Source organism: Hibiscus syriacus, unplaced genomic scaffold (genome assembly GCF_006381635.1).
Source record: "Hibiscus syriacus cultivar Baekdansim isolate YM2019G1 unplaced genomic scaffold, ASM638163v2 tig00112339_pilon, whole genome shotgun sequence".
NCBI lineage: Eukaryota > Viridiplantae > Streptophyta > Magnoliopsida > Malvales > Malvaceae > Hibiscus > Hibiscus syriacus.
This window is the reverse complement of record NW_024063304.1, coordinates 688,156-709,585: the sequence shown is the minus strand read 5'-3', so window position 1 is coordinate 709,585 and position 21,430 is coordinate 688,156. Positions and strand designations below refer to the sequence as shown.

The following is a 21,430-nucleotide window of genomic DNA, read 5'->3' as shown; positions in this document are numbered from 1 at the left end:
TCTCTACCAACTTGACGTCAAAAATGCCTTCCTCAATGGTTACCTTACTGAACAAGTCTATATGGAACAACCTTCAGGGTATATCGATCCTTGCTTCCCCAATCATGTTTATCAGTTAAAGAAAGCTCTTTATGGCCTCAAACAAGTACCTCGTGTCTGGTTTCAGTGATTCAATTCCTTTCTTATTCACCTTGGTTTTTCTTGCAATCGTGCGAACACATCACTCTTTGTCTTTCACAGACAATCCAACATCATTTATTTGTTGCTTTATGTTGACGACATTGTTATTACAGGCAACAATTTCTCTCTTCTTGATAGCTTTACTCGTAAGGTTCACTCTGAGTTCGCTACTAAGGATTTGGGTTCTCTTATTTACTTCCTTGGTCTTTAAGCTACACCAACCACTGATGACCTTTTTCTCAATCAGTTGAAATATGCACGTGACATTCTTAGTCTTGCTCAATTACTTGATAACAACCCTGTTCATACTCCGATGGTTATTTCCCAACACCTGTCTTCTGATGGTTCTCTGTTTTCGGATCCTACTCTTTATCGATCTCTTGTTAGTGCTCTTTAGTATTTAACCATCACGCGTCTTGATATTGCTCATGTTGTCAACTATGTTAGTCAATTTTTGTACTCTCCGACTGATGACCACTTTCTTGCTGTTAAATGCATTCTTCGTTATGTCAAGGGCACACTGCATTTTGGCCTCTCTTTTCGTCCATCTGTTGCTTCCGGTACTTTAGTTTCTTACTGTGATGCTGACTGGGCTGGATGTTCTAACACTCGTCGCTCTACCTCTGGTTATTCCATTTACCTTGGTGAAAATTTGGTTTCCTGGAGTGCCAAAAAGCAACCTACCGTTTCTCGTTCCATCTGTGAGTCTGAATACCGTGCTCTTGCTCTCACCACCGCAGAACTTCTTTGGCTTACACATATCCTTCGTGATCTCAAAGTTTCTCTTCGACAGCGGCCTCTCCTATTAAGCGACAATAAAAGTGCCATTTTTTTAATTTCAATCTTATTTCTCATAAGCGGGCCAAGCATGTTGAATTAGACTACTACTTTCTTCATATTTTGGTCATTATTGGGTTAAATCGATCATCATAAGTTCTATAATTTAAGTTTTTAGCTTAATACAATTAGCGTCCCTACACTATAATTTAAATTTTAAATTAATCTTTAAATTTTAAAATATTTCAATTGAATTATCAAAATATTAATGAGTTTTAATGTTAAATAAAAAAATTAAAATATAAATTGTGTGCCTATATATGATTTGTGTGATTTTGACAAGTTAAAAAAACCATTGTAAACTATTGATATGATAAATATGATTTAATCCATATATTTTTAAAAATGGTATCTATTTAGATATTATAATTCATTTAAAATATTAAATTAAACTTAAATTTTTATTTATCATAATATTAATAAAAACCTGGTTGATATAATATAGATATTTTAAAAATTGTTGTAAATATATATTTTTCGATTCTTTTGAGTTGTGAGTAAAGTTATTGTTAGGATTTGCGGAAGCACAAATTGATCAACCGAAAGAGTTTGCCGAGAGGGGTTGAATTGGTTTTTGTGTTTAGGGAGTAAGAAGATTAGAAAGATAGACAAAATGCACATCGATTTATAGTGGTTCGACTTATCAACTAAGTCTACCTCCACTACCTAAGCTCTTCACTTAGGATTTTCTAACAAATTCACTAATTTGTTCTTTCTTTCTAAAGGATCAAGAGATAACATTTACACTCCCTAGTTTTTCACATGGCTAAACTAGAACCAAACTCCTTTTACAAAAGGAAAGATAATGTAAACAAGAAAACCCTTGCAAGGTAGGTGATTACACATTTAAGCTCACTAAAACACAATAGTTACAAGAGAATAGAAAAATAAGAATGAAAAATTATTCTCCTGTGTTTGATTGTTTGGATAGTTGTTCTCCTCGTTCTTTAAGTGTCCTCAACTTGTATTTATATGTTGGAATATTGTGGCCATTTCTAGTCGTTGGGAGTGTTTTGGAGACGTTGGGGATCAATTTTCGAGCAAAATAAAACTGCCCAGAACAGAGGGTATCAGTATGCCTAAAGGGGGGTATCGGTACTACCTTTGTTTATATTTAAATCAGCTAGTTGTTACTAGCCGTTGGGGCCTGATGGTATCGATACTATGTCTATGGTATCGATACTACTTTACATAGTAGTATCGGTACTATTTTTTGCATTATGGAATTTGAGCATTGCTGGTAGTATCGATATTACCTAGTGAGTATCGATACTTCCATTACCTTGGTATCGATTCCATATGAACAGTGTCAGTATTGTTCATTAGGTATCGATACTGTAAGAACAATATCGGTATTGATTGTCCAGAAAATTGTTTTGTGCTCAATTCTAATTTTTAAGGACTTTGAATATTTTTGAAAACTTTAAAAAACATTGAATAAATTCAATTCAAGTCCAAAAACATTTTGCCTTAAATTGTTATATCAAAACATAGTTCAACAATCTTCCCCCTTTTTGATATAACAAAACATTTGAATTTTTTTTGGAAAAACTCCCTCATAATAAAATATTTAATGAAAAAGATACCAATTGTTGGAAAATATATGAAAATGTTTAGCTCCCCCTTTTTCATAAAGAAATTGAATTTTTCAAACCATATTTCTCCCCCTTTTTGTTATATAAACATAATTCAACTTTAAAGTTCTAAGATAACAGTGGAGAGTAAGTTGTAAATTTTGAAGTAAAATCAGTTGAAAAATAAAAAACTCCCTCTTAAAAAATGCATTCCAAACAAAAATTTACTTTAAGAACTTGAGACATAAACAAAATTGAATTTCAACAAAGAGTAACAAACATGTTAGTAACAAATGAAATTCAATATATCCAAGTCTAAAATATTTTATGCAATACCAATAATTGAAATTAAGTAATTGTACATAAAGTTTTCAAAAAAAAATGTTATACATATGAAGAATTTGATATCAATTGTTAGAGAGATATTTTTTGCATTTAAAACAGACGCATAAACATTTAAATTTAGGTCAAAAATTTAAAATTTGTAAAATCAAAGCATTTGAAAAGTTGATATCAATTGTTAGAGAGATATCATATGCATTGAAAATCAATTTTGACCAAAATTCAATATGATGAACTAAACAATTATGAAAACAACATTTAAAAATTTAAAATGTTCATCATAACACCTTTTTAACATACATGAGATGAAAAATAAAACATAATCATTTAAAATCAAAACTCATGCATGTATAAATTAAATGAGCAACCAAATAACCAAAATAAAAGCATTAAGGTTAGAGGTTACCCATTCCTTTTTCAAGTGTGGCTAGAGCATTTGAATATCTTCATTTTCATCACCATTGCTCCCACACACCTACAAGAGACATTTATTTGGATTTTGGTATCCAAATTGCTTTGGATCCTTGGATGTTAGTTTCAATGCCCCTTGTTCCCTTGGGAACCCATACTTGTCTAATTTTAAAGCATTTTCCTTTCTTCAAAGGACAAGTATGTTCCTTGTGACCATGATAATGACAATGTGAGCATTTTGTCATTATTAAACTAGATGAAATATTTAAAATGATTTCTTTTTCTTTTGTTAAGCATTCAAGCTTAACTTTTAAATCAAAATTTTCTTTTTCAAAACTTTCAATTTTCATTTTTGAAAACTCTAATTCCTTTTTCAAAATTTCATTTTGGCTTTGAAAATCCATTTTAGCTTTCAAAATAAAATCATTTTCAACTTTAAATTTAGAAATCAATTTCTTGTGTTTGGAGTTCATTGTCTCAAACTCCAAATATAATTCATCATACGCATCTTGTAACTCATTAAAAGAATAAGAATTTAATTCATTTAAGTTAGAAGATACCTCGGGCTCTTCACGAGCCATTAAGGACACCGCCTTTGTTGGTTCTTCTTTCTTGTTTCCATGAAGCTTTTCGAGCTTATTCCAAAGCTCCTTGGCACTTGAACAAAAAAAAACTCCTTCATTTATTTCGGAACCAAATGCGGAAAACAACATGTGCATGGAATTGGCATTAAGTTGAGCTCTCTTTCATTCTTGGGCACTTCACTCCTTCTTCTTCTTCTTTGGAGAAGATTAGTCGTTCTCGATCATCTCCCATGCATCAAGATCATTGGATTGTATGAATAGTTTTATTAATTTCTTCCAATGACGGTAGTTAGCTCCATTGAAGTATGGAGGCTTGTTGATTGGTTAGGAGACTTCCATGATAAACGTGTCGGAGGTGGAAGCCATCATCTCGGTTGTATCGGGAATCGATAGAGCTTCTTCAAGGATCATCTCAAGGATGTTAAGCCTTCTAGAGAGTCAAGCACTGATACCAATTGTTAGGATTAGCGAAAGCACAAATTGATCAACCGAAAGAGTTTGCCAAGACGAGTTGAATTGGTTTTTGTGTTTAGGGAGTAAGGATATTAGAAAGATAGACAAAATGCACAACGATTTATAGTGGTTCGACTTATCAACCAAGTCTACCTCCACTACCTAAGCTCCTCACTTAGGATTTTCTAACAAATTCACTAATTTGTTTTTTTCTTTTTAAAGGATAAAGAGATAACATTTACACTCCATAGTTTTTCACTTGGATAAAGTAGAACCAAACCCCTTTTACAAAATAAATATAATGTAAACAATAAAACCCTTACAATGTAGGTGTTTACAGATTTAAGCTCACTAAAACACAATATTTACAAGAGAATAGAAAAATAAGAATGGAAAATTTTTCTCTTGTTTTTTATTGCTTGGATAGGTGTTCTCCCCGTTCTTCAAGTGTCCTCAACTTGTATTTATACATTGGAATTTTTATTTGCCCATTTCTAGCCGTTAGGAGTGTTTTGGAGTCGTTGGGGATCAATTTTCGTGCAAAATAAAAATGCTCAGAACATAGGGTATCAGTACTCATAAATGGAGTATTGATACTACCTTTGTTTATATTTAAATAAACTAGCTGTTACTAGTCATTGGGGCTTGATGGTATTGATATTTTGTCTATGGTATCGATACTAATTTACATAGTAGTACGGTACCCCTTTGGGTATCGGTACATTTTTTTCATTTTGAAATTTGAGCATTACCAATAGTATCGATACTACCTAGTGAGTATCGATACTTCCCTTACCTTGGTATCGGTACCATATGAACAATATCGATACTGTTCATGAGGTATCAATATTGTAAGAACAATATCGTTACTGCTTGTCCATAAATTTTTTTTGTGCTCAATTTCAAGTTTTTAGAACTTTGAATTATTTTTGAAAACTTTGAATAAATTCAATGCAAGTCCAAAAACATTGTGCCTTAAATTGTTATATCAAAACATAGTTCAACAATCTCCCCTTTTTATATAACAAAACATTTAAAAAACTGTTTTTGGCAAAACTCCCTCTTAATAAAATATTTAATGAAAAAGATACCAATTTTTGGAAAATATATGAAAATGTTTAGCTCCCCTTTTTTCATAAAGAAATTGAATTTTTCAAACCATATTTCTCCCCCTTTTTGTTATATAAACATAATTCAACTTTAAAGTTCTAAGATAAGAGTGGAGATTAAGTTGTAAATTTTGAAGTAAAATCATTTGAAAAATCAAAAGCCCCCCTTAAAAAATGCATTCCAAACAAACATTTACTTTAAAAACTTGACACTTAAACAAAATTGAATTTCAACAAAGAGTAACAAACATGTTAGTAACATATGAAATTCAATATATCCAAGTCTAAAATACTTTATACAATACCAATAATTGAAATTAAGTAATTGTGCATAAAGCTTTCAAAAAAAATGTTATACGTATGAAGAATTTGTTATCAATTGTTAGAGAGATATCTTTTGCATTTAAAACACATGCATAAACATTTAAATTTAGGTCAAAAATTTAAAATTTGTAAAATCAAAGCATTTGAAAAGTTGATATCAATTGTTAGAGAGATATCATTTTCATTGAAAATCAATTTTGACCAAAATTCATTATTATGAACTAAAAAATTATGAAAAATCATTTAAAAATTTAAAATGTTCATCATAACACATTTTTAACATACATGAGATGAAAAATAAAACATAATCATTTAAAACCAAAACTCATGCATGCATAAATTAAATGAGCAACCAAATAACCAAAATAAAAGCATTAAGGTTAGAGGTTACCATTCATTTTTCAAGTGTGGCTAGAGCATTTGAATATCTTCACTTTCATCACCATTGCTCCCACACACCTACAAGAGACATTTATTTGGATTTTGGTATCCAAATTGCTTTGGATCATTGGATGTTAGTTTCAATGCCCCTTGTTCCCTTGGGAACCCATACTTGTCTAATTTTAAGGCGTTTCCTTTCCTCAAAGGAAAGTATGTTCCTTGTGACCATGATAATGACAATGTGAGCATTTTGTCATTATTAAACTAGATGAATTATTCAAAATGATTTCTTTTTCTTTTGTTAAGCATTCAAGCTTAACTTTTAAATCAAAATTTTCTTTTTCAAAACTTTCAATTTTCATTTTTGAAAACTCTAAAAATCCATTTTAGCTTTCAAAACAAAATCATTTTCAACTTTAAATTTAGAAATCAATTTCTTGTGTTTGGAGTTTATTGTCTCAAACTCCAAAAATAATTCATCATACGCATCTTGTAACTCATTAAAAGAATAAGAATTTAATTCATTTGAGTTAGAAGATACCTCGGGCTCTTCACGAGCAATTAAGGATGCCACCTTTGTTGGTTCTTCTTACTTGTTTCCATGAAGTTTTTGAGCTTATTCCAAAGCTCCTTGGCAATTGAACAAGAAGAAACTCCTTCAATTACTTTGGGACAAATGTACAAAGCAACATGTGCATGGCCTTGGCCTTAAATTGAGATTTCTTCCGTTCTTGGGCACTCCACTCCTTCTTCTTCTTCTTTTTTGGAGAAGAGTAGTCGTTCTCGATCATCTCTTATGCATCAAGATCATTGGATTGTATGAATAGTTTCATTAATTTCTTCCAATGATGGTAGTTGGCTCCATTGAAGTATGGAGTCTTGTTGATTGGTTGAGAGTCTTCCTTGCTGAACGTGCCGGAGGTGGAAGCCATCTTCTTGGTTGTGTCAGGAATCGGTAAAGCTTCTTTAGGGATCGTCTCAAGGATGTTAAACCTTCTAAGGAGTCAAGTTCTGATATCAATTGTTAGGATTTGCGGAAGCACAAATTCATCAACCGAAAGAGTTTTCCAAGAGGGGTTGAATTGGGTTTTGTGATTAGGGAGTAAGGAGATTAGAAAGATAGACAAAATGCACAACGATTTATAGTGGTTCGACTTATCAACCAAGTCTACCTCCACTACCTAAGCTCCTCACTTAGGATTTTCTAACAAATTCACTAATTTGTTTTTTCTTTTTAAAGGATTAATAGATAACATTTACACTCCATAGTTTTTCACTTGGCTAAACTATAACCAAACCCTTTCTACAAAAGGAAAGATAATGTAAACAAGAAAACCCTTACAGGTAGGGGTTTACAAATTTAAGCTCACTAAAACAAAATATTTACAAGAGAATAGAAAAATAAGAATGGAAAATTCTTCTCTTGTGTTTAATTTCTTGGATAGGTGTTCTCCCCGTTCTTCAAGTGTCCTCAACTTGTATTTATATGTTGGAATGTTGCTGTGACCGTTTCTAGCCGTTAGGAGTGTTTTGGAGCCGTTGGGGATCAATTTTCGTGCAAAATAAAATTGCCCAGAAGAGAAGGTATCAGTACTCTTAAAGGGAGTATCGGTACTACCTTTATTTATATTTAAATCAGCTAGTTATTACTAGCCATTGGGGCCTGATGGTATCGATACTTTGCCTATGGTATTGATACTACTTTACATAGTAGTATTCAGTACCCCTTTGGGTATCGGTACTATTGTTGCATTATGGAATTTGAGCATTGCTGGTAGTATCGATACTACCTAGTGAGTATCGATATTTCCCTTACCTTGGTATCGGTACCATATGAACAGTGTCGGTACTGTTCATGAGGTATCGATACTGTAAAAACAGTATCGTTACTGCTTGTCCAGAAAATTATTTTGTGCTCAATTCCAAGTTTTAAGGACTTTGAATTATTTTTGAAAACTTTGAAAAACTTTGAATAAATTCAATTCAAGTCCAAAAACATTTTGCCTTAAGTTGTTATATCAAAACATAGTGCAACAGTTATAAATGAGACAAGATAGATCGTTGACTACTCGAGTTTGATTCGGTCAACACCCAAATTAGATGGACTCAACTCGAGCTCGAACTCGACTTGAGTTCTTAACGTACCAAAACGAACTACTTGATATTTGACTTGAAAAACTAACGAACAACTTGTAAAAATAATATATTATTTTCTAAAATTAAATTATTAATAATATTAACGTTATATGTTTTTCTTAAATATAATATAAGGCTCTCATATACTTAAGATTAATGTTTGAACTCGAATTTAAGCTTGAACCGAGCTCGACCTTTAGCTTTAGCTTCAGTTGAGCTAAGTCTAAAAATATTTTGAGTTCGAGTTTTTTTAAGCTGAAGTCAAGCTTCAATTATTGATTTCAAGTTGAGTTTCATTTTTTGATTTCAAATTCAAGTTAATCTTGATAATTTTAAACTCACAAAATTTCGAGACGAGTCAAACTCAATTTTAATTTTTTTAAGTGGAATCAAACTTAATAATATTGGAACGCAATATAGTTAGAGCCCTATATGTGAGAATGACGTCTTAAAACGTGAAATTGGAAGTTGAAAAGTCCAAGAATTGTGTGAAGCTTTAAATCAAGGAGGGGAAATTTCAACAGCACGGACCGACCATCTCATCTCATCTAGCTTTTCGGCAATTCATGAATCAACTCAAAATCAAAATTCATAAAAAGCAGTTGAACCAATTCTTTAGCTTCTTTTCTGGCAAAATAAATCAGTCAACCCCCACAATGAGAGAACCGCCTCAACTCCCGCCACACACTCCACCAACTCCCATTTAGGGTTCAACCATGAAAACCGGAAAACTCAAAAAATCGACTTGAATCAAGTTATACAATTTTTTTCGATTTGGAACTTTTATTTTGTAGTTCGGTTTTCGTTCGATTTAAAAATATACTTATATAATTAGGTTCAATCTCGATTTTTCTATATAAAAATTGTTTATTTCAAATCAAATATAGATTGAAAAAAATAATTATACATAATTAATTCATTTTGAATTTATTATAAGATAAACTAAACTAAATAAAATCTTAAAACTAATAATAATTTTTATGAATTTAAATTTATATATTTTTATATGAAAAAAATTATATATTTGTATTCTATTTAAGCTTTAGCTTTATTTTCTCTCGAGGTTGAGCTTCAATTTTTTTTGCCATTTAGTTCTATTTTGATTTTAATTTTTATGGTAAAATACACAAATGATCCTTCGACTATAGAGTATTGTTTTATTAAGTCTCTTGATTTTTAAATCTTACAAAATGGTCTTCCAACTATGGAATGTTGTTTTGTTGAATCCATTGACTATTAAAATAATCACCTGACTATTCATTATGTTCCAAACATGTCCTTTTTCGTCAAAAAATTGACGGCATTCTGAGCTGAATGTTAACATACTGACTGTGATATGATAAAATATAATCTTAGAATCTCAAACGAATATCATATCTCAGTCATCATGTTAAGGTTCAGCTTAAATAATCGCCAATTTTTTTACGAAAAAGGACGAGTTTGAAACATAGTCAGTAGTCGGGTGACCATTTTGTAACTTTTAAGTCGAAGAACTTAACAATGCAACGTTCTATGGTCAGAGGACTAGTTTGTAACTGTTACTAGTTGAGGGTCTTAACAAAGCAACATTCGATAGTCAGAAAACTATTTTATAACTTTTAATAGTCAAATGACTTAGTAAAATAATAACATATAGTTGAGAGACTACTCTACCCTAATTTTTAAAAACTCTTAAAATATGATTTGATTCCTATTTTATTAAAAATCGAATTCAACCGAACACACACCTGATCCCAACCACCAACCCCCAACCCCATTATCTCAACTCTTATATATAGAACCCAGGAACCGTAAGACATTCATACATAATCAGCAAAAGAGAGAGAGATGGGTCGAGTATCTTCAACAAGCATTGCAAAGGCGGAGAAGGTTTCTTGGTACGGCGCTTTGTTCATGGCGGTGATGCTGCTGCTCATGAGCTGCTGTAAAGAAGAACAAGCGAGCGAAAGAGAAGCGGTGCTGCGGCAGTGGAACAAGGCGTGCGATGAAATATACGTGGTGAGGGAAGGGGAGACGCTGCACACCATCGGTGAAAAATGTGGGGATCCTTTCATCGTTGAACAAAACCCTCACATTCATGACCCTGATGATGTTTTCCCTGGCCTTGTTCTCAAGATTACCCCTTTCAACAAATAAACCAGTTTTATTATACCCAACTGGTTGCTTTGTAAATTGTTTTAGTTAACAGCTCGTTCTTAACGCAATGGTATTATATGTAATCTGAGTTGATAATCTCTCGACTTTCATAATCAATATGATTACGAAGTACAAAATAATATATCTTTAAAATTTTCTTAGCTTATTGAATACACATATATTATAATTACAATTACAACAGTTTAAATCCGGATTTTTTTTATAAAAAAATACAACACTCTTTTATTATTTAGGTCATCTTCAAGAGGTAAAATCATGGCAGTAATTTAGACGGATAAATTATTTAATTTAAGAGGGGCAGTCCAAAATTTATTTTGGAATCTACAAGATTTATTATAATGGAGGGCGGACTAGTATGGGGAGTAATGAGTTTTAAATTTAATAAAACTAATCATTTAGAGATGACAAAATTCTAATGGAAATATATTTTATTAAAACGTATTATTCTCGCCTGACGAATTTTAAATCATTGTAACAATTGTTGTATGACTAATTAATTCTGGAATAACTATTCGGGCAGTATTATTGGGGCTAATTCTATCCATCATCTGGCCTTGTTGAAGTATATTTGAGTCGTTTTAGTTTCCATCTCCAACGAGGATGAAGATGGGCCTGCTGGTCTCCAGTAAGTAGCCCAACTATTCCACCCCAGAAATTGCCGAAAGGGTCTTTCACCCAATTCCCCCACAGCAAATGGGGATATAAATTAACAGAGAACTGTTCGTATAATGTTCGTTTGTTAAGCTAAATAAACAAACATGAACAAACAAATTTATGTTCATTTTATAAATGAACGAACACGAACAGAGTGTGTTCGGTTCGTTTATGTTAACGAACAAACTCGTTTATCAACTCGTTCATTTATGTTCATGAACAAACTCGTTTACCCGATTCTCTTTTTCCTTTAATTTTTTTACATTTTAAATATTTGTGAAGATAAGGATTAAATAGAACACATGATAAAAGTTATATTTTAAACTATGAATTTTAAGGAGTTTAAGCACCAGTGACATAATTTAATCATTTTTCTTTAGCTTGCAAATGAAATTAAAAATCGAATATATAAACGAATGATAAACAAACATTAAAACAATGCTAAACGGACACTAAATGAACACTGAATGAATGATAAACGAACTTGTTCATGAACACGTTCGTGGACATATAAATAAACACGTTCGTGAACATTAAACAAACACTAAACAACATGCTCATGAACATATAAATGAAAACGTTCGCAAACATTAAATGGACATGTTCATGAACAATAAATAAACGAACACGAACACCTTCAAAAATAAATCAATGAACATGAACATAATATTGAAAATTGAAACGAACACGAACCTAACACGAACACTTTTAAAAATAAATAAACGAACACGAACATATCATTGTTCGTTCAAGCTTAGTTCATTTAAACCCCTAACAACAAACCAACTCCAATTGATTTTAGGATAAACTACATATTTAGTACCTAAATTATTATTTTTATTTTGTTTTAGTACTTAAACTTTTTAAACCATACCTAACGCTTAATTTAAGTTTTCATTTGATATTCACTGTTAAAAAGTTAACAGAATTGATGATGTGATATTTTTATTTTTATTTTTTAATGTTGATATGACATCATCTTATGTTAACACGTCAAAATTACCGTTAAATTTTTAACAATTGGTACCAAAATGAAACTTAAACTAAATGTCTTATATGATTCTGAAAAAAATAAAATTTAATATAAAAAATGAACAAAACTAATAATTTAGACCTAAACGTTTAATTTACTCTTGATTTTAAGATTTTGGTTTTTTTTATCAACAACAAAAGTTTACTTGCAGTTATTTTCTTCTTTTGTCTTGCCACTCCTCATTGAAGAAGCAGTTAAGAATCTTTTAAAAAAATATATTTAGAATAGTTGTGATACTTATTTTTAATTTCAAATATTTTGAAGTTAAAATAAATATTTTTAAAAATAACTTAGAATATTAATGTGAAATAATTTAATAAATTAAAAAATTAAAATGGTATGGTGGTAAAATTTAAAAAAATTAGGAATTTAGAATGTTAGAGTAAAATAATTTGAGAATTATGAATAAATTTTTTAATAAATAATAAATCTAATATCAAATCGACGGTACCCAATTAAGCAACATATTGTGATCCGGGCTCAACCTAAAAACACGAAAAATAACAAGCCGAGTATCCGACCCAAAAATCGAATATTTTTATTATAAATACCAGGTATTTTTAACGGATTGACAGATCGACGGATCAGGTCAATCGAGTAGAGTATTTTTTAATACCCCAGTTAAGATTCTCTGTTGGAGTTCAATTCTTAACTAGTTTATGCATATTTCTATATAAAATTTATTTTAATGAAGTATTATCTTCTTTAAATAAATTAATTTTTTATTTTAATTTATAATATATTATAAAAGTAAGGTAAATCATTATTTAGAGAATTAATAAATTGTAATGATGATTATTTATTAGTACAAATTATAAATATATAACTTTTATATATTATAATATAATTTAAGTGTACTTTAAAGCACGAACTAAATGATCTCGATAATAAATGAATTGTTGTTATTTCTAAAGGTCTCGAATTCGACCCCACAAATGTAAAAAATAAGAGCTTTAAACCAAAGGCTTTATATTTTTTACTGCGTCCATCTCAGTTTTGGGGTTAAGTGGTACGCGCTTAACCCATATTCAATTTGCAGATAATCTGATTATCTTCTCATAAGCGAATAAAGTTTTAGAAGTGGCGTCAGAATTAAGTCTCAATCTAAAAAAATCAAAGCTATTTGAAGTAAATATTGAAGATTACTGCGTCTGCGATTGGGTCGATCTAAATAAATGTGGTTGAGATAAATTCTCTACTACGTACTTGGGTCTGACATTAGGGCATTTGAAGAACTCTCCTGATTTGTGGAAGCCCATGATTGATAAATTTAATTCAAGACTCACCGGGTAGAAGGGGAAGTTCCTATCATTTGGCGGCAGCCTAACTTTGGTTTAGTCGGTGTTAGCAAATCTCTCCGTTTACTACTTATCGCTCTTCCAGATGCCAGCTTCGATCGTTGTAAAGCTTAATAAAATCATACAAAAATTCATTTGGGGGTACGAGTGATGGAAAAGCCATTCACTGGGACAACATCTATAAGCAAATAGTTTATGGTGGGTTGGGTTTCTTTGATCTTCCACTTCGAAACATATCTTTGCCAAAACTAATAAATTAATCACTAACATTATCAATTTATAACAAATTGATCACTAATATTATCAATTTGTATTAAATTTGTCATTCGACGTTAACAACTGTCAACGTAGGTGACAGAAAGTTGAATTAAACCGTAAACCGCTGTCAAGGTATAGAAAATGGAATAAAACAAAGATAAAGAAAAGCTCTAAACAAAGTTGAATTAATGTTTGAAATGCATATGATCCTCGTCAAACTCAACCAACTTCTAAATCTAGTGCATGACATCAACTGATTCTTAATTCCCATCCAGGGGCTATAAATCACAAGTATTGAGACTTTCTTCATATGATGACCATAAATTTACAGATAACCCACGTAAACTACATTCTTATGAGCAAAAAACACATACGACAAAAAGTTCATGAAAATGTTACGACAAATATTATGAAAAAAGTCTCTTATCAACTTCCACGTAGTGTCCAGTCATTATGGTTTATATACATCCCTAAATCATTACTGGCACTAAACCAAGAAGCTTCCGATTACACATGACAAAAAAATCCTACATAAACTTAAATTATCTTTGAGGTGTAGTTTTAGTAAGCTACCACAAAACACAACAATCTTCTCCTGGATTACTGTTACAGTTATACAATAGCACCTTTATTACCAAAAGCTCTTGCTTCACCCTGTAATACTCTGCCCCTCATCTCTACCAGGTTTTGATGAACTATTTTTCCTTCTTTTTTCTCTACTGAGTCGCCTTGAGACAAGCTAAAAACCCCAAAGCTCTCCACAGAAACGTGAGCAATCTTCTTCATGCAAATGAAGGTTAAATATTATACCACAAGAATCCTTATTTTGCTCACAGATCGTCAAATCTATCAAAAGACCAAACTCTGGTGTTTTTTAGTGTCGAAGAGGCTTTGTTGAAATCCCCGTCTAAGTTCCCTTACTTCATGCTCGTGGCCTTTGAAGTCGAAGGGTTGTTTAGGGCTTTTCTTTCTCTTTGTTTTAAACCCATTTCTATGCCTAGACAATGAAGAGATGGGGTTGAAGATGATGATATTCTTTTTTCTTTGAAGCAAAAGGAAGGAATTATATTCCAATAGCATCAAAGAGAACAACATGTTTAATACATTCAGGTTAGTTCAGGAAAAACCAAACTGGATTGGGGTTTGATAAGGCCCATTTAACGAGAGAATGAGCCGGCATCTCGGCAGACATAGTGGACTTTAAAGGAAGAATTTCCATTGAGCAGCGAGTGGGCCTCATTGAGCAACAATCCGATAATAGAGAGATCCTGGGTCTTGTTCGAAGTCTTGTTTACCAGTCAATTAACCACTGAGATAGCATCTCCTTCAATGAGGACGTCGCACCATCCATTCTCGACCACAAAGTTGATTCCCTGGGTAAAAGCACATACTTCTGATGACTCCGCAGAGTTAGGGGGGTCAGTTTGTCTAGCCACACCTCCTAGGACCATTCCATAGGTGTCTCGAGCCACAATGCCTATAGTTGCCTTTTGTGAATTAGAACAGAAAGCACCATCCACATTAAGTTTAATCGAGCCCAGGGAGGGTAACTCCAAGTGCTGGTTCTAGAGAGGGTGATCCTCCCACAAGACCCGAAAACGAGGTTGTTGCCTATTTAAACTTGCCGAGGAGACTCCAAGCATTTGTAATTACATCTCTGTCCGGATGGAGCTCAGCATCGTGGATCCATTTATTCCTGTGATTCCAAATATTCTAAAGAAATGTGAGGAATAAATCAAATCCATCGCGGTTCAGCTTGGAGACTGCATAGATCAACCAGTCTTTACAGGAATTCCCCTCCCAACTAACGATGTGTTCCGGAAGTCCCGAAAGGGTGAGAATGGGTATCGTCTTTGGACAGTTCTTAAGCACGCGCAGCGGCATTTCAAGCATGTCATTGCATAGGTTGCAAATCCCTTCCTCTAGTCGGGCTTGTTTAAGTTTTTCTCCTGTAGGGAGAGCTTTGTGGCATATTCCCCAGCCGAAAATTTTTATCTTGGGGAGGGTTTTGGCCTTTGCAATGAAATTCTAGATTTTATCAGGATCTGGAGCCGTGCCGTTGAGAATCAAAAGCCAGTTATAGCCTGACTTGGCCGAGTAAGAGCATGTACTATGATGGCATCAAAGAAGTCTGTCACCATGGATGGGAGCAATCAACGTATTAAAGACCTTGGAAGCATCCTACATAGTTGAGCGAACTTTAATATCGTCCCATCTTGGAATATTGGGAGCATGAAATTGGACACACGAATGGGGTCAACGCCACTCTCCATGTAATGGGAAGTCCAACCAAAAGGGCCAGAGTCACTCCATCTGTCACAGAACATCCTTGTCGAACTGTTGATTCCCACTCTTTAGAAGAATCCATCCGAGAGAGCATCTTTAGCCTTGAGGATACTTGTCCATTCATAAGCTCTATCGCCTAATTTTGCGTCAAGAAAGGAGGAATGGGGGAAGTATTTAGCCTTGAGAACCTTGAAGGCCAGCGAGTTCTCATTTTGGATGAATCTCTAGACTTGGTTACCCAAGAGGGCTACGTTAAAAAGTTTGAGATCTGTAGGTCCATTCCACCATGCTTTTTAGACCGACACACCTTGTCCCAAGCAAGCATTACCCAACCCCTAGTGTCTTGCTTGACAGACCACCAATAGGAACAGGCCATCCAAGTGCACTCTTGCTCAGCTTTCCATCACCTACGTTAACGGCTACTAAGATCAAGTGATCAATTTATTAATAATTAATAATATTAGTAGTCAATTTATTACTTTTAAAATTTTAATAAAAAATTTATTCAAACATTAGTGATCATTTTTATAGTTTACTTTTTTTATAATTAAAAAAATAGTATATTAGTAATAAATACCTTAAATTAGAGGTAAATCCAAATAACATAAACTCCCCCTAACTAATGGCAATGAATGTAATAAAAAATTACTTATTATAAGCATTTTTCATTTATTCTTAAAAGTGCTAAAAATTATTTTAAACACTAAGTGAAGATAGGTTGGCTAAACCTAATTCTCTCCTAAGTGTCCAAAATCTTTCTTTATCTAAAGGTTTTGTAAAGATATCCGCTAATTGGTGCAAAGTATCAACAAATTCTAGAACTACATCTTCCTTAGTGACATGGTCTCTAATGAAGTGATGTCTTATTTCAATGTGCTTAGTTCTAGAGTGTTGGATGGGATTTTTAGTGAGACAAATAGCACTAGTATTGTCACACTTGATAGGAATGGTACCAACTTCAATTCCATAATCAAAAAGTTGTTGTTTCATCCATAAAACTTGTGCACAACAACTACCAGCTGAAATGTATTCGGCTTCAGTAGTAGATAATGCAACACAATTTTGTTTCTTTGAAAACCAAGAAATCAGCATATTTCCAAGGAATTGGCAAGTACCGGAGGTGCTTTTCCTATCTAATTTGCATCCTCCATAATCCGCATCAGAAAAAGCATGCAATCTAAAGCTAGAGTCTCTAGGATACCAAAGTCCTAAACTAGGAGTGTCTTTAAGGTATCTAAAGATTCTCTTAACAGCTAGTAAATGTGATTCCTTAGGGCATGATTGAAATCTAGCACATAAGCAAACACTAAACATAATGTCCGGTCTACTTGCTGTTAGATAAAGTAGAGATCCAATCATTGACCTATATAATTTAACATCTACACATTTACCTCCTTCATCTAAGTCAAGCTTTGTTGAAGAGCTCATTGGAGTGTCATGAGGTTTCCCATTTTCCAGTCCAAACTTCTTGAGCATATCTTTGACGTACTTAGCTTGATTGATGAAGATGCCATCTTTTCTTTGCTTGATTTGGAGTCCCAAGAAAAATGAGAGCTCCCCCCATCATGCTCATCTCAAACTCACTTTGCATTAGCTTAGAAAATTCTTGGCAAAGAACATAATTAGTAGAACCAAATATTATATCATCAACATAAATTTGAACTACTAATAAATCTTTACCTTTATGCTTCAAAAACAATGTAGTGTCAACCTTCCCTTTTGAAAAACATTTTTCAATTAAAAAATTTGACAATCTTTCATACCAAGCTCTAGGAGCTTGCTTTAAACCATAAAGAGCTTTTGTCAATTTTAAAACATGATCTGGAAAATTTGAATCTTCAAAACCTGGAGGTTGTTCCACATACACTTCTTCTTTTATAAAACCATTTAAAAATGCACTTTTAACATCCATTTGATATAATTTAAATTCATTGAAACATGCAAATGCTAATAACATTCTAATTGCTTCCATCCTAGCTACGGGAGCGTATGTTTCATCATAGTCTATGCCCTCTTCTTGAGTATACCCTTGAGCAACAAGTCTAGCCTTGTTTCTCACTATATTACCACTCTTATCAAGCTTATTCCTAAATACCCATCTAGTACCTATAGTAGATTTATTACTAGGCCTTTCAACTAATGTCCATACTTTACTTCTCTCAAATTGATTTAACTCTTCTTGCATAGCCATAATCCAATGTTCATCATTTAATGCTTCTTTAATATTCTTAGGCTCTATGCATGACATAAATGCAACATAATTACAAATATTTCTAAGAGAAGATCGAGTTGTTACCCCTTTTGATGGATCACCTATAATTTCACCATCCTTGACATAGTTGTACTCTCTTGGATAAGATACTTCCCTTTCTTCAATGGTTGGATTCTCAAGAGGATCATGAGTTTCCTCATTTTTCCGTTTCTTCCTTTGATGATGGTTCTCCAACGTCATGTCTAACGTCATTTGTATTTATAACACCTACATCATCATTCACACAAGAATCCTTCCTCGGAAGGGGATTATCATCGAAAACAACATGTATAGACTCTTCTACAACTAAAGTTCTTTTATTAAATACACGATAGGCTTTAGAATTTAAGGAATAACCCAGAAAAATTCCTTCATCGCTTTTAGCATCAAATTTGCCAATGTTTTCTTTACCGTTGTTTAAAACAAAACATTTACATCCAAAAGGATGAAAATAACTAATGTTAGGTTTTTTATTTTTGAAAATTTCATATGGAGTTTTCTTTAAAATTGGCCTAATCATTACTCGATTTACAATATAACAAGCGGTATTTGTGGCTTCCGTCCAAAAATATTTTTGGCAAATTATTTTCACAAAGCATGGTTCTAGCCATTTCTTCTAAAGTTCAATTTTTCCTCTCAACAACTCCATTTTGTTGAGGGGTTCTAGGTGCTGAAAAATTATGGCTAATACCGTTAGAGTTACAAAATTCAGTAAATCCAAGATTTTCAAATTCAGTTCCATGATCACTCCTAACACTAGTTATAGAGTAACCTTTTTCATTTTGGATTACTTTTGAAAACGTGATGAATTGTTCTAATGCTTCATCTTTAGTATTTAAAAATAGAACCCAAGTATATCTAGAATAGTCATCTACCAAGACAAATGCATATTGTTTTCCACCCAAGCTGGTAGTTTTAGTTGGCCCAAAAAGATCTAAATGGATCAATTGTAAAACTTTACTAGTTGATACATCATTAATGGATTTAAAAGAAACTCGCTTTTTTTTTCCTTTAGCACAAGCATCACAGATTTTATCATTATAAAATTTAAGCTTAGGCAACCCTCTTACTAGGTCTCCTTGAATTAACCGTTGCAAAACACTCATACTAGCATGTCCTAGTCTCCTATGCCATAACCAACTATCATGTTCATCCTTAGCAACTAGGCATAAATTAGTCATATCAAAAGAATCTAAATGCACCATGTATATGTTTCCTATTCTATGACCAACAAGCATAATCCGATTAGATGCAATGTCAATGACTTTACAACCATTAATTTCAAATAAGACATTGAATCCTTTATCGCATAATTGACTAATACTCAATAGATTATGCTTTAATCCATTCACATATAAAACATTTTTAATTTGTATGGAAGAGGTATTACCTATTGTACCAATACCTTCAATGTGACCTTTTGAATTGTCTCCAAAAGTCACTTCTCCTCCATTTTTGGCGTTAAGCTCAATGAATCGCCTTTTGTCTCTGGTCATGTGTCTTGAACATCCACTATCAAGGTACCATGAATTTGAATTTGTTTCCCGTGCCTTGTAGCAATGCTCATTTCCCTACAAACATAGATTAATTTTTGATTTTTGGTACCCAAATTCTTTTGGGTCCATATTCATTAGTTTCCAAAATCCTAGTCCCCTTAGGTATCCATTTGTGTAGGATATTTTTATCTTTAGTAGTAATGAGTTCTTTAGGAACCCACATACTTCTAACGATTTTTCCATTAGAGGTTCTTTGGGGACCTCTATGATTGTAGTTTCTAAAACTTTTTCTAACAAAGTTGGATTTTGAATTTCCACCTTTTTCAAAATGTTTTGTTTCAACTTTATCAAAAGAAGTTTTAAGATCATCAATTTTCTTTTGATGATCATCATTGATCTTTGAAAGTAAATTTTGCAAATGTAAATTTTTCTTTTCAAACTCTTCTAGTTTGATTTGCAAATCTTTGATTTTACTTTCAAGATCGTTGTTGGTTTTGGATATGAGTTTGTTTTCATTTTTCAATTTTGAAACATCATTTTTATATTTTAAAAATAATTTCTCATAATCCGAAGCCAACCCATTATATTCCTCTAAACTCATCATAGGATAAATCATCAAAATCGGATGAGTTAGAGGTTACCTTAAAATCTTCCCCAAATACCATCAAGCACAAGTTAGCTACTTCTTGTTCCTCTTCATCGGAACTTTCTTCATCGCTCCATGTAGCCACATGAGCCTTGTACTTATTCTTTGATTGACCCTTTTTCTTCAATTATGGGCAATCATATTTGACATGCCCTGGCTTTTTGTATTCGTAGCAAATGATTGGATCCTTCTCTTTCGGTTCATTTTTGAGGCCTTCATTTCGTTTGAATTTTCTTCCTTGATAAGGTCTCATCATTTTTCTGAACCGTTTGGCAAACAATGCCATTTCCTTGTCATTGTCATCATTATTCGAATCACTCTCATCTTTTGTGGATTTGAGAGCAACTCCAATGTTTTTCTTCTTCTCCTTCTCCTTTGGTGTCTCGTCAATCTTGTCGAGGTCCACCTCATCTTTGAGCATCATTTCATGAGTAAGGAGTGACCCAATTAGCTCTTCAAGAGTTAAGGACGTTAAGTCCTTAGACTCGATGATTGCCGTCTTCTTTGATTGCCACGATTTTGGGAGGGAGTAGACTAACTTCCTCACAAGCTTTTCATTTGAAATGATCTCTCCATATGATTTGAGACCATTGACAATCGTTGAAAATCTATCCGTCATAGCTTTGATATCTTCATTTGGTTTCATCCTGAAATTTTCATAGCTATGCGTTAGAATACTAATTTTAGATTTCTTTACCTCATCGGTACCTTCATGAGTGACTTGAAGTTTGTCCCATATTTCTTTGGCGGTTGTACACGATGAAACTCTTCCGTATTCATCTGGTCCAAGAGCACAATATAGAGAATTGCAAAGCGATTTATAGTGGTTCGACTTTCTCAACCAAAGTCTACGTCCACTACCTCAGCTCCTCACCAAGGATTTTCCAACAAATTCACTAATTTGTTCTTTCTTTTGAGGACAAAGAGATAACCTTACAACTCCCTAGTTTTTTTGGCCTAAACTATAACCTTTCCCTAGCTTTTACACGGGCTAAGCTAGAACCTTTCCCCTTTACAAAA

At 32.8% G+C, this 21,430-nt stretch overlaps 1 protein-coding gene and 1 pseudogene across 1 annotated transcript; one reads left to right on the top strand and one right to left on the bottom strand.

The window, feature by feature from the left end:
* Positions 1–10,152: 10,152 nt before the first annotated feature.
* LOC120177838 lies at positions 10,153–10,489 on the top strand. Its single transcript, XM_039183841.1, has one exon. The coding sequence runs from the start codon at positions 10,159–10,161 to the stop codon at positions 10,465–10,467; it is 309 nt and encodes a 102-aa protein (XP_039039772.1). The 5' UTR covers positions 10,153–10,158; the 3' UTR covers positions 10,468–10,489.
* A 3,854-nt stretch (positions 10,490–14,343) lies between these two features.
* Positions 14,344–19,797, bottom strand: LOC120177845 (annotated as a pseudogene).
* Between the last annotated feature and the right edge of the window lie 1,633 nt (positions 19,798–21,430).